Below are 13,589 nucleotides of genomic sequence, written 5' to 3'. Positions count from 1 at the left end.
GAAATATTGTAACAATTATGCCGTTGAACGTGATCTAGCCCCAACTCTCTCCATTCTTTCTTTCTGGGACCTGTCTTAGGTTTCTACTGATTATCCTCTATATCTCTTTGCCTGTCTTCTGTACTTTCCATCTTTTTATCTCTGTGCCTGATTCTGAGTATTCTTCTCAGACCTACCAGAACAATATTTCTCACTTTAGCTGCAATAGTGTCTGCTCTTTCACCCATTCAATTGATTTTATAAATAAATGATTGTAGTTTTCACTTCAAGAAGTTTAGTTTTTCCCTATTTGGTTTTTTTTTTTAAGATGTTGGGGGTAGTTTATTCATTAATTTATTTTTGCTGTGTTGGGTCTTCGTTTCTGTGCGAGGGCTTTCTCTAGTTGTGGCAAGCGGGGGCCACTCTTCATCGTGGTGCGCGGGCCTCTCACTATCGCGGCCTCTCTTTTTGCGGAGCACAGGCTCCAGACGCGCAGGCTCAGTAGTTGTGGCTCACGGGCCTAGTTGCTCCGCAGCATGTGGGACCCTCCCAGACCAGGACTCGAACCCGTGTCCCCTGCATTAGCAGGCAGATTCTCAACCACTGCACCACCAGGGAAGCCCTTGGTTCTTTTTAAAATCAGCACATTAAAAGATGTTCGACATCATTAGCCATTAGGGAAATGCAAATTAAAAACACAATGAGTTGTAATTAAATATCCATCGAGATGGCTAAAATTAAAAAAATAGTGACAACATTGAGTGCTAGTGAGGAAGCAAAGAAACTGGGTCATCTGTACATCGTTGGTGGGATTATAAAATGGTACACTAACTCTGGAAACAGTTTGGCATTTTCTTAAAAAAACTAAACATGCAAATACCATATAACCAGTCACTGCACTCCTGGGCATTTATCCCAGAGAAATGAAGACATGTCCACACAAAACATGTGCAAGAATATTTGCAGCAGCTTTATTCATAAGGGTGAAAAACTGCACACAGCCCAAATGCCCTTCACCTGGTGAAGGGTCACACAAGCTGTGGTATGTCCACACCATGGAAAACTACACAATAAAAAGGAACCCAGCACTCACACGTGCAGTAACCTGAACAGAGAGTTATGCTGAGTGAGAAACGCCAACCCTAAAAGCTTACAGACTGCACAATGCCATTTATCAAACATCCTCTAAATGATACAATTATAGAAATGGGGAACAGATTCATGATTGCCAGGATTTAGGGTGGGGACAAAGGCTGGGGGAAAGTAGCAGGCAACTACTAAACAGGCAACTACTAAAGCAGGCAACTACTAAAGCAGGCAACTACTAAACAGGCAACGTGAGGGGTCCTGTGGTGATGGGACTGTTCTGTGTTTTGAGTGTATCAACATCAATATCCTGGCTATGACGCGGCACCACAACTCTACGAGGTCTCACCTGCTGTGATGCTCTACTACAGCTCTAAAGGCCTCACCTGGCTGCGATGCTGCACCACAGCTCTACGAGGTCTCACCTGTGATGCTGCACCACAGCTCTATGAGGTCTCACCTGGCTGCAATGCTGCACCACAGCTCTGCGAGGTCTCACCTGGCTGTGAGCTCTACTACAGCTCTACAAGGCCTCACCAGGTAGGGGAACTGTTTAAAGGGCGTATGGGATCTCCCTGTATTACTTCTTAACAACTGTATGTGAATCTACAATTAGCTCAAAATATTAAGTTTAATTAAAAATGAGGAAAAAACAAATACTGTATGATTTCACTTATATGAGGGACCCACTGGAGTCAAATTCAGAGAGACAGAAAGTAGGAGGGTGGGTGCCAAGAGCAGGGGGAGTGGGGAGTGGAGAGTTACCCTTTAACGGGGACAGAGCTGCAGTTTCACAAGACGAAAGAGTTCCGAAGATCGGTGGTGGTGATGGCGGCGCGACAATGTGAATGCGTTTAATGCCGCTGACTTTACGTGGAAAACAGTTAAGACGGTAAATGTCACGCGACACATATTTTAGCACAATTTCAAACAATTTTCCAAAAACTAAAACCACAGCTCTTCCAAAGGCGCCCCACTGTATGTGGAATAAAACTCAGATTTCCTTCCATATTCTGGCACCTCCAGGATCCCATTTCCTTTCTCGGCCCCTCCTCTTTCCACTCTCTTCGCCCGCTGTTCACGAGGCCCTAAGCGCCAGACCACAGTTTAGCAAACACAACAGGCTTTGTATTTGCCTTTGCATGTATGTGGCCCCGGTGCTCAGAATATTCGTCCTCCAGATGTGTGCACGGCTAGATCTTTCAGACATGAGCCCGAGAGAGCAGGGCAGCACAGAGGCAAAGTGTGGGCTCAAGAGTCAAAGGCTCTAACACTAACCAGCTGCTGGCCTCTCTCTGTCGTTCCTGTCAGCAGTGACGATAATAACAGTACAACCCATGGGGTGCTGTGAGGATTCAATGAATCATTATAGAGAAAACACTTAAAACAGTGCCTGGTACTCAAAAAATATTTAATAACAATCATTATTAATACCACCTCGAGAATATCACAGAAATTATGTCGAATGAAAGAAGGCAGAAACAAAAGAGCTCATATGCCATGATTCTATTTAGAAGCAATTCTAGCATAAGCAAACTAACCTATGGTAATAGAACGAGATTAGCAGGTGCGGGGGGCAGGGACCAGGGGTAAGAACTGCCCTGGGGAACTTGCTTAGGGTAGGGATTACATCCGTGTACACAATTGTTAAAATTCATCAACCTGTGTGCTTAAAATCTGCACATTGTGTTGTATGTAAATTACAACTCAATAGAGTGTCACCTTAAAATGTCACCTGCATGGAGAGGCGTCCTTGACCACTCGAGGCAGAGTGCCCACCTCCCTCCCCTCCCGCTCAGTTCTCTCCTGTCCCGCCCTCCATTTCCCTCATAGATTTCATCATCCCCAAAAGAACCCTGGTTATTAACCTGTTTCCACACTGAACCATAACTCAGCGAAGGCAGAAGCTTCGATGTCCTCATGCTGCTTCCTGTCCCGAGCAGCTACAACAGTGCTTGGCACAAAACAAGTGCTCAGTAAGCATCTACTGAGTGCAGGAAGGAGGAAAGAGAGGGAGGGAGAGACAGGCCTGGCCCTGAGCACCCTCCCATGAGCATAGCTGGTGTGAACACCAGAAAGGACCTCAGAGGTCTTTCATGTCACCTTCTTCATTTTGTTTTTTTTGTTTTTTTGCGGTAAGCGGGCCTCTCACTGCTGTGGCCTCTCCCGTTGTGGAGCACAGGCTCCGGACGCGCAGGCTCAGCGGCCATGGCTCACGGGCCTAGCCGCTCTGCGGCATGTGGGATCTTCCCGGACTGGGGCACGAACCCGCGTCCCCTGCACCGGCAGGCAGACTCTCAACCACTGTGCCACCAGGGAAACCCAACCTTCCTCATTTTTGACATGAGAAAATTGAGGCAAAGGAGAGTAAGTTTCCCAAGGTCAGAATTAATGGTGGAAGCAGGTCTGGAGCCCGTTATCTCCTAGTCTTTTTTTACTTATACCAAATATGACTCAATTCACACGTACAGACATACTCTATAAACATTCACAAAATGCCTACAAAACATAATATAAAAATTTTAAAAGCATATTGTTTTGAAAACCCAGTTAACTATAAAAATATCATTACAACCAGATCTACTTCCTTCAAGCATTAAGCTGTGACTTCCAATACATGTGCTAATTTAAACAAATCTTTCTTGCAGCAATTGAAATGGTAAGAGGTGAATGGATGTTCAAGGATTTAAGCATAGACAATCATGAGTCAGACCGTTTCTAAGTCACCTGGAATGCTGTTTGCTGCCCATACTTCACAATTCAGATCATTCCTGGCAAGTCGTCTCACAAAGCTGACTGGAGCTTTGAAATATTTAATCTATAAACCACGCATTCCTAGGAAAACACATGCCAGTACACTTGTGCTTACACATTCCTGTCAGGTAGGCTACAGGATGCAGTTTGAGCACAAGAACCTGCAATTAAGCAAAAGAATGGAATTGCACAGGACGAGTTTCTGCGTCCTAATCTGATAACTGCCGACACAAATTACCTCCCGGAGGTCAGAGAAATACTGCATGACAGCAACATTCACATTTCATATTTTGAGAAATATAAGGAAACAAAGAACATCTATCTAAACTGAAATAACACAGAACAATTTTATTATCAAATTAGACTGTATTTGTAAGACAAGGCTATAATCATCTTTGATACCCAAAGACAGCAAACTAACTGTTCGGATTCAGTAAATCAGAAAAATAAACAGGCACTTTTTTCATCTTCTCAGATAAATAAAACCTATAATTACCAATTCATAATTCTGAGTATAACTTATTCTCAATTCTTTCAAAATACTGTTTGTTTTCCCAAGATATATTTCTCCTTCATCAGCACCGTTTTCTCCTGAGGTTTGCTGTGCCGTTTTTTCCCTTTTTTGGTGAGGATGTTTACAGATATTACATGATTTTTCTTCACATTTCTTCATTCATTCATTCACTTTCCAATATTGCATTTCTGCTCTGCATGACACCAGGCCAGACAGAGTTATAAAAACAAAGACATTTTAGATGGTCAATACCCAGGGGAGGTGAAAACCACTTGCGGAGACAGGACCTACACATACAGCACGGGGTTCATGACTCTCACTAGCTAAAGACTCAAGGTGAGATGTTGAGAGAAAGAGCTGCTGAGCCTGGCACGTGAAGGTCATGGGTGTAGACCCTCAGCTTAACTGCTCCTGGCCTGAGACTGCTGTTGTCCCACCTCCCCAACTTATTAGCTCCCTACGGAGTCTGCTACCTTCACCCGCTTTGCCATGTTACCTAACAAATTCAACTGTTCCAGACATTAGGACCTGGATATCCTTGGGAGGCCATGAAAGTGCCGCCTTGGTCCCTGCTCCTTGGGCCTTGGGAGCAGCCCTGGTTACCACCCTGTCCTCTCCTTCTGGTGGTTTGGTTCTGTAGTTCTCTAAATACACCAACATATTTTCTTTTTGCTTAGCCAGAGCCATCCTCTGTAACTTGCAGCTAAGGGCATCTTAAGTGAAACGATAGAACTCTTTGGGCTTTGCTAACTGGCTTATGTAGTCCATACACAGCTTTAAAGACCTATAAATATCAACACGGCAACAACCCCCAAGTTTAACCAAGATCTCTTGGCTAACCTTGAGTCTGATATATACAACTATCTAACGACTGGACCCCCTTGGCCACCTACTAGCACATCACACTTAACATGTCCGACACGAATTTCAGACACCACCACCAACCCCCCGCACACAGACCAGCACTGTTTCACCCCAAATCATCTTCCCATTTCAGGAAATGGTAACTCCATCCTATCAGTTGCTGAGGCCAAAATTCTTGAGTTACCCATGGCTTCTCTCCTCTCATACCCTACATCCAGTCCAATGGGAAATCCCATTGTTTCTACTTTCAAACTATATCAGCATCTGACACTTCTCACCACCCTGATCCGAGCCACCTGAATTACTGCAGAAACCCCTCACAGGCCTCCTGGCTTCTGATTCTGTCACCCACCCTACAGCCTGTTCTTAACATAATTCCCTCTTTTTTTTTAAATTTAATAAATTTATTTATTTATTTCTGGCTGTGTTGGGTCTTTGTTGCTGCATGCGGGCTTTCTCTAGTTGCGGCGAGTAGGGGCTACTCTTCGTTGTGGTGCATGGGCTTCTCATTGTGGTGGCTTCTCTTGTTGCGGAGCATGGGATCTAGGCACGTGGGTTCCAGTAGTTGTGGTTCGCAGGCTCCGTAGTTGTGGCGCACGGGCTTAGCTGTTCCGCGGCATGTGGGATCTTCCCAGACCAGGGATCGGACCTGTGTCCCTTGCGTTGGCAGGCGGACTCGTAACCACTGCGCTACCAGGGAAGTCCCTGTTCTCAACATAATTCTTAATAGAAGAACCAAGTGAGATTGCATCACTCCTCTGCTCAGATCCTCAGAGCAAACGCCCAGCTCCTCACTATGGCTAAGTAATCTGGTTCTGGAATCTGGCCCCAGGGCCCTGATCACCTCATCTCCAGCCCTCTCCCTGGCTCCACGCCAGCCCCACTGGCCTCCCTGCTGCTGCTCAAACACGCCAGCACGGTCCTCCCTCAGAGCTTTCACACATGGTCTTCTCACCAATACACCCCTGTGCCTCACTCCCTGGATTCATTCAGGGCTCTGCTCATAGTCTAGTACCCGAGAGGCCTTCTCTGATTTCATGTCTAAAATGGCCACCACCCCATCCTGCGCCCCTACTCTGTCACCCTGCTCTGTGTTCTCCTCACTACGTGTCATCAGCTGGCATATCCTACACTCATCAGGCTGGCATCTGTTTCCTTCCAGGTGGACGTAGGCTCCCTGAGGACAGGATCTTTCTTTTGTTTACTGCTGTCTATTCAGAGTATGCCCTGCACAAGGACCTGGTGAATGAATGAAAAACAATGCCCAAATTGCAGTCAGAACTTTGCTAGTTTTTCATTCAGCCTTTCTCATATGAATGTGAAGCAGCTCAGGTGCCACGACTCTTCTGGAAATGATGATGAATTTCTGCTATTTTTCCTACACAGTCTATTCTTTTTTTTTTTTTTTTTTTTAGCGGTACACGGGCCTCTCACTGTTGTGGCCTCTCCCGTTGTGGAGCACAGGCTCCGGACGCGCAGGCTCAGCGGCCATGGCTCACGGGCCTAGCCGCTCCGTGGCATGTGGGATCTTCCCAGACCGGGGCACGAACCCGTGTCCCCTGCATCGGCAGGCGGACTCTCAACCACTGCGCCACCAGGGAAGCCCTACACAGTCTATTCTTCATTCAACAATATGCAGCCGAAGAACAAGGAGCCCCTCACAGGGTGCCGCATTCTGCACATGGTCATCACCCCTGTGTCTCTCGCTGCCATCCACCCTGCGCTAAGGTAACTGATGATCCCTGTATCGAGATAATTTCTGTCTCCATCTCCCCCTAGACCTCTGAATTTAATAAAGTCCATGCCTTAATTGGAGGGCCACATTTGCCTTCTCTTTGTCAAAAATTTCTGAAGACAGGGAGCAACAGACCTCATACGGAAAGGATAAACAATGCACATGCAGGGGCGCTCGCTGTTGGCGAGGGGGTGTGTGTGCGCGAGTCCGTGGCTCACGGCAAACCCAGGCTAACCTATAGCATTTCAAATTGAAACCTGGTGTTCTAAAAAGGGAGGAAAAAGTTGAAAGCAGTGTAAGGAGAAAATACAGCAAAAGCACGAAGAAGGTTCAGCAAAGTAAAGTGAAAAGAAGAATTAGCCTGATGCAGAAGAGAGCATGAGATTTATAGCCAGACAGACATGGGTTTGAGTCCCAGCTCTGCCATTTGTCAGCTGTGTGCCCTTGGGTGGGTCATGTAACGTCTCCAATCTTCAGTTCCGATGGCTAATTATACCTGCCTCAGAAGGCAAACGTGAGGATTACAGAAGGTATGTTTAGAGTAGTCCTCAATACATAACAGCTGCTGTTACAATTATTAATAGACTACTCAACTCATTTTTCAAGTTGAGGAACATTAAACTTACTGTTTCCCTTGAAAATGAAGAAAAAGCCTAAAGCTCACAGTTTTAAGGTCATGAGATAATATTAAAAAATACAGGGGTGGGGTGGCAAGATGAGGTTCTCCCTCCCCATGACAAAGGGACGTCTCTCCCCTGTGTTAGGGAGCTGACCTCAGATAACCAGGCTAAAAGCAGGAGGAGAGGCTTGACCTGTTTCGACAGGTGCAGAACACTTTGAGCCAGACGTTCCATTTGGAAATGATACCTGGTGGCACAGAACAGAGCTAATGCCATCTGAGTTCTGTCTGCCAACCGTCTGGGCAGAGGCATAAATGCCCTTCCATCTGATGTCCAAGCTGAACTTTATTAGATGTGTAAAGTAATACGTCTCTGAATGATGCATAAACTTGTGGAGAAAACCATGCAAGTGCTGATTTATGGTATCTTGCACAGCAGGTACTTAAATAAATATGGGGGTGATGATGAGGTGGAAAATATGAAACTAAAGGACCTTGAGAAAGTGTAAATATCCATGATCAGCCTCATCTCATCTCTTAAATAAAAAAAGCTATACAGGCATATTATTCCACTGAGACTGGAGATTCATCAATAGCTTCATGGTTGTAAGCAGACCGTTTGTTTGCTATGACGCTAAGTTAAAGCCCTACTGGCGTCTTTGCCTTATTAGCTCACCGGGAATTAAACAGTCTTTAGCAAGAACTTGCAAGTTAAAGAAAAACCAGCTTATAAAATTAAGAGTTATTTCATTCTGTATCCTTTTATACTTCTTGAGTAAATGCTGTCTCACGAACATAGCTAGACCACAGGTTAACAAAAGAATTACTCTGTAGTTGTACGCTGCTGAGTTAAAATAATCCTTCCACTGTTGACATTAGTTAGAAGCTCCAGTGTTTGAGAGGAAGCCTAATTCAATCTACCCACCCCTCCTTGTACCAACTCTTCCCCAGCACTCATCCCACCTTTGCCCAGCCACACTGTGCTCAACACTAGGACCTTCCAGAATATTTCACAAGAATCTCTCTCAGCTGCTTTTTTCTTTTGAGCCTAACAGTCTTCTAAGAGAATGAGAAATTGATCCTCGTCTTTGTTTCACCCCAACTCCAGAGGCATTTGTTATAGTTGGAATGAATATAAAGGTGGATACATAAGCAACTTTTAATAAAATAAAGAAAAAGGATAGAAGTTATCCCATTTTTCCAACGTAATTTATATTTTTACTAGAATCTTAAAATATGGATTTTACATATTTCAATATTTTTCCTGTTTCCAATAACCAAAACAGAAACATTTGCTAAATAAGCTTAAGAACTGTGTGGGCTCAAGCAGAGCTCTGACGCCCGAGTGGAAGAGCGGCGACACTGGACTCAGAGAAGGGACTGCACGGATGCTCAGATGGGGAGAGAGCACGTTTGAAAACTGTTCAGCCAATTGCCTTCACATATCCTTTTTGGGGGAAAAAAAGCGCATTTTCTTCTCACAATTTTTTTTTTGTCTGAGTGCAACCATCTGATGGCATAAATATTTGACGTTTAGCCCAAGCTTATAGCATTTCACAATTCTTTCAGAAACGTCCATCCTCAAAGTCTTTATATTCGGTATATTATCTTTAAATTACCTTGCAAAATGCCCACTTATAAAATATATACCAAATGTTCTTTTTAATCACTTAAAGCTCCAAATGCAGAAACTGTTTGGCATTAGATAAATATCTTAAATGTGAAATAGGCAAGAACACCTTGAAATAATGCTGAACTAATCACAAGGCAACTACTCTGCAGTAGATGCGTGAACCACTAATTAGACAAAAGGAAATAAAACTGTCATGGTAGGATAAAAGGATAGAGAGAAATAAGCAGCAATTACTGTTTTATCGTCAGAGGAAGTAGCATCAAACACGGCTCAGTAAGAGGGAAAAACCCCACAGCTCTATGAGTAAATACGAGCGCTCATTAAATCAGTACTTGGCGCTAAACACAACTCAGGATGAAAATGACATCCCAGAAGTGCATTCAAAAAAGGAAAAAAAATACCATAAAGAGTATGTAAAGGTGCTTTAGTTAGGCTATGCGGCATATTAAAGAATAATATCACATGCCAATTTTCTTAAACTGCTTAAAAATTTCCAAGCCAGTCTTCAAATAGCTGTTTATTAAGGATTGAGGTAGGTCTACTAGACCAGGTTAGTCTTTTCAAAGTTTAATTGGTATACTTAATATGGAAATGGTACCAACAAGTGTAATGAGATGTATTTTAAACTTTAAAGTTTGGAACAACTTACATTCTGTTGCTTGGAATAATCTTGTGCCCTTCTCTGAACCAAGTCACTTGAGGTCTGGGGCAGCTGGCGATGGGCAGTAAGTTGAGTACAGCTGCATGTCCTTGAGAGACCATTTCTCTCTGATCTGTATCCACGAAATTTCCCATATCTGCAAAGAAAAATCAGACCTTTTAAGTTTCAGAAAATTCTTTTTTGAGGGGGTGGGAGGTCAAAGGTGGAAATAACTATATTTTATTGCAAAGTCACCAATGTTGCTATAATTAAGCAGTAAGACCAGAGGCGAGCAGTAATGCTGATGAGTGCAGACTGGGTGGTAAAGTGGAGCATAAGGCAAAGCATGTGCCTCCAAAGTACCCACGAAGTGCGCGAATCAGCAGAACTTCATGGTCTTTGTGTCGCTGCAATAATACAATGAAATGTTTGCAACCAATTTTAATATTGAAATAAATTGTGGGAAAGCATCCTCATGCCACATGAAGCATTTTCCCAGAAATGATAATAAAATGATTTCAGACATCCCCCGGCTCCCAGATCTCTCCAGCTGGTTCTACCCAGGCACCCGCCGCTGTCCTGCTCAGTTTCTCCTTTTCTTTGTTTCTGGGGTGAATGCTCCCTAAAAGATCTTTTGGGAGAAATATTTAACCATTGATTAATTTTTAGAGGGTTCTCCAAACCCCATACTACTGACTTAATCGGGGGCAGGTAGGTTTTGTTCCAGTCTTTGTGCTACTGGTTTACAACATTTAAAAAATGAGATCACAGGAAAAAAACCCCGGTCTTTAGAATGTGGGTATATGTGGCCAATTTTTAAATCAGTACCATTTGATAGTTTTTAAGAATTCCCATATTATGATTAGCTACAGATATATGTTCACACACGCTGATACGGCATATACACTACATTTTTGTCTGAACGCATATAAATTTGGAACAGTCCATAAAAGATCTCTGTTATCAACGGATTTGTGATCCAGAAGAAATTATTGACTATGTTACAAGCAGTGTTTAATAGCCTAGGAAAAGATGAAACAAATGAAACAGATTAGGAAAATATGCACGGTTATTTTAAAATAAAGTGAAATTTGTTATCAAAGAGAAGGAGAAAAGAGATAAAATCTAGCGCTAGAGGTAAAGGATAGAAACAAGGATATTATATTAAACAATTTATTAAATATAATAAATTCTAAGCTTATTCAAATATGTTTGGGGTATTGACCTTAATTTTTTATTTATGAATTATGTTTTCAATTATTCAATTGAATAAAAGTTCTGAATTATTCTGAAGACAGGTTTAGTTGAGTGACTTCACCAACACGGTTCAGAAAAATGTAAGCCTCCCTAGTAATTAAAACTATAACTAAACATGTATAGCAACAGCACCTTACCCAGTCACTAGTAATTACCATAGAAAAGTAGAATAACTAGAAATTATTTTAATTTATACAGTAACACTGAAAACCACAAGCCTTAACTGGGGTCAAAATGACATATGAGAAAATATTGTCATCATTGGTTCACACACCCCAATTTAGGAGCTTTTTAGAGTTCTCTAAATCTATTATAACATATTTATATGTAATTTAAAATTTCTTAACACTTCTTGCTTTCTTTTAAATGAAGAGACATTTTGGTATTAAATTCAAAATATAATAAAGCCTACAGGCCATTTTAGCTGGACCCTACCCATCACAGATTTTGGACTAGGAAAGTATTAAATGTTTTGCATCAGCCAACTTCCCTCTCCACATCCTCCTAAAGACTACACCAAAATTCAAGGCCCCTGCGTTCTGATATCCCCTCCAGTTACTTTCAAATGTTTCATTCTCCACAATGGCCTGCCCAGTAGAGAATTAATTCACTACAGCATTAATACATGCTATCCACGTACTTTTTGTTGTGCAGCTGAAGGATTTCTAAACAAATCACTGGGAAGAATTGAATATGAATTGATAAAATTTAACTAATTGGATTTAATCTTTTATTTTAAAAATATCTGAACCTGGATATGATAAAAGCTAAGAGCAGCTAACTCATAAAACAGAAGGCATCTTGCTCATTTTCTAAATCCTCAACAGAGCCTTATCTATTGAATTGAAAACAGTGGCATTTACCTCATTAGCCCCAGATCATCGTCAGACCAGCTGCATTAGCTATTTACTTCTCTCAATCGATTTTAGGAACTATACTATTCCAATAGAACCCAAGATAGAAACTCGACTCCCACCGTGGTTAAAGTGGTTTTGCTTAGTGTTTTGTTATTTAACGTTTGTAGATCTTTTCAGTGGTCACGTACATGCGACTTGAACTTCTGATCTTCTCTGCAAGAGGGCTCCCATTCTGTTTCGAACCACACAGCGGTAAAACCCAGCATCCAGCCTCTGTAAAGATGGAATAACATACCTGCCAAACACCAAAAAGCAGTGTTAATGGTTCCGTACCTAGGCAGCCAGCCTTGGCATCTCATCTAGTATACTTTGGTATCTAGTACCAAAAATATTGAATCTTTGATAAACTAATATCTATGCAAGCTTTCCCTGATCTACACACTTACTGCAACTGCAATTGATTTGTGAGATTATTTACTTGCTATTTGTCTCTCCAACTAGACTGTAAATATCACATGAAGCTAGGTTCTGGAACTGTCTTGTTCACCATTGTACCCCTGTGCCATCACGTAGTATCAATAGATATCACTCAAAACTGCCTGAATAAGAACTGCTAAATAGCTAAAAATCATTCCAAGTAAACCAGACCTTTCAATGTTTTTTTTATAATTCTATCTCTCAGAATTTCTAAAAATTATTTCTAGAACTGGCAATGGTCTTCACATAATGTGTTGTGTCATTCTGCATCAAAGTTCAAACAATGCAGGATGAGACACAGGTGTCATTCAGGCAAAGCAAGCAGTGACATCAGGGCACAACTCCCCTCTCCAGTCCCCACAGCGAGCAGACATCTCCCAACACCATTTACACACTTTCCTTACTTCACATATGGCTTGACATTAACTTCTAAAACTTTTTTGATTGACTGGGAGGTTATTTCATTTGTATTTTCCATTCCTATGACTATAAGCAACCATCCCTCAAATCAATGCCTTTCTAAAAACGTCAGTAAATTTTATAGGGGGGACAAAGTAGCTAGAAGATACAGTTTCCATAAAAGCCCTGGTTTAGGTTTATGGTTAGTTTTACAATTCAGGATATTTTTAAATCCATGAACAAGCAGGAGGTACAACCGAGGACCACTTCATGTGAGTTCTGCAGCTCCAGAGCTCAAACCTTTTGTGCTACCTAGAAGAGTGCATTTAATTGGTTTCTAAGCCATATTCACCAAAAATCAAGAATAAGGGGCTTCCCTGGTGGCGCAGTGGTTGAGAATCTGCCTGCCAATGCAGGGGACACGGGTTCGAGCCCTGGTCTGGGAGGATCCCACATGCCGCGGAGCAACTGCGCCCGTGAGCCACAACTACTGAGCCTGCGTGTCTGGAGCCTGTGCTCCGCAACAGGAAAGGCCGCGATAGTAAGAGGCCCGCGATGAAGAGTGGCCCCCACTTGCCGCAACTGGAGAAAGCCCTCGCACAAAACGAAGACCCAACACAGCAATCAGTCAATCAATCAATCAATAAAAGACTAAGGCTTGATTTTCACACATGGGAGGGTGCCTATCCTAAGAAACAATAAGAGAGCTAAAACCCAATCAAATAGGAGCCTGCTTTCCAAAAAAAAGAGAAAACACAGTGATGCTATGCTTTCT

At 42.6% G+C, this 13,589-nt stretch overlaps 1 protein-coding gene across 1 annotated transcript in view; it reads right to left on the bottom strand.

Moving 5' to 3' along the window:
- SDK1 (sidekick cell adhesion molecule 1) overlaps positions 1-13,589 on the bottom strand; it is an 822,147-nt gene that overhangs the window by 509,453 nt on the left and 299,105 nt on the right. The window contains exons 3-4 of the mRNA XM_073791836.1: positions 12,127-12,233; positions 9,834-9,981 (exon numbers count right to left, since the gene is read on the bottom strand). Of these exons, the coding sequence (XP_073647937.1) occupies positions 9,834-9,981; positions 12,127-12,233 (255 nt within the window). The remainder of the gene's footprint in view (positions 1-9,833; positions 9,982-12,126; positions 12,234-13,589) is intronic.

This window comes from Tursiops truncatus, chromosome 15 (genome assembly GCF_011762595.2).
Source record: "Tursiops truncatus isolate mTurTru1 chromosome 15, mTurTru1.mat.Y, whole genome shotgun sequence".
Classification (NCBI taxonomy): domain Eukaryota; kingdom Metazoa; phylum Chordata; class Mammalia; order Artiodactyla; family Delphinidae; genus Tursiops; species Tursiops truncatus.
This window is presented reverse-complemented; position numbering and strand designations above follow the sequence as displayed.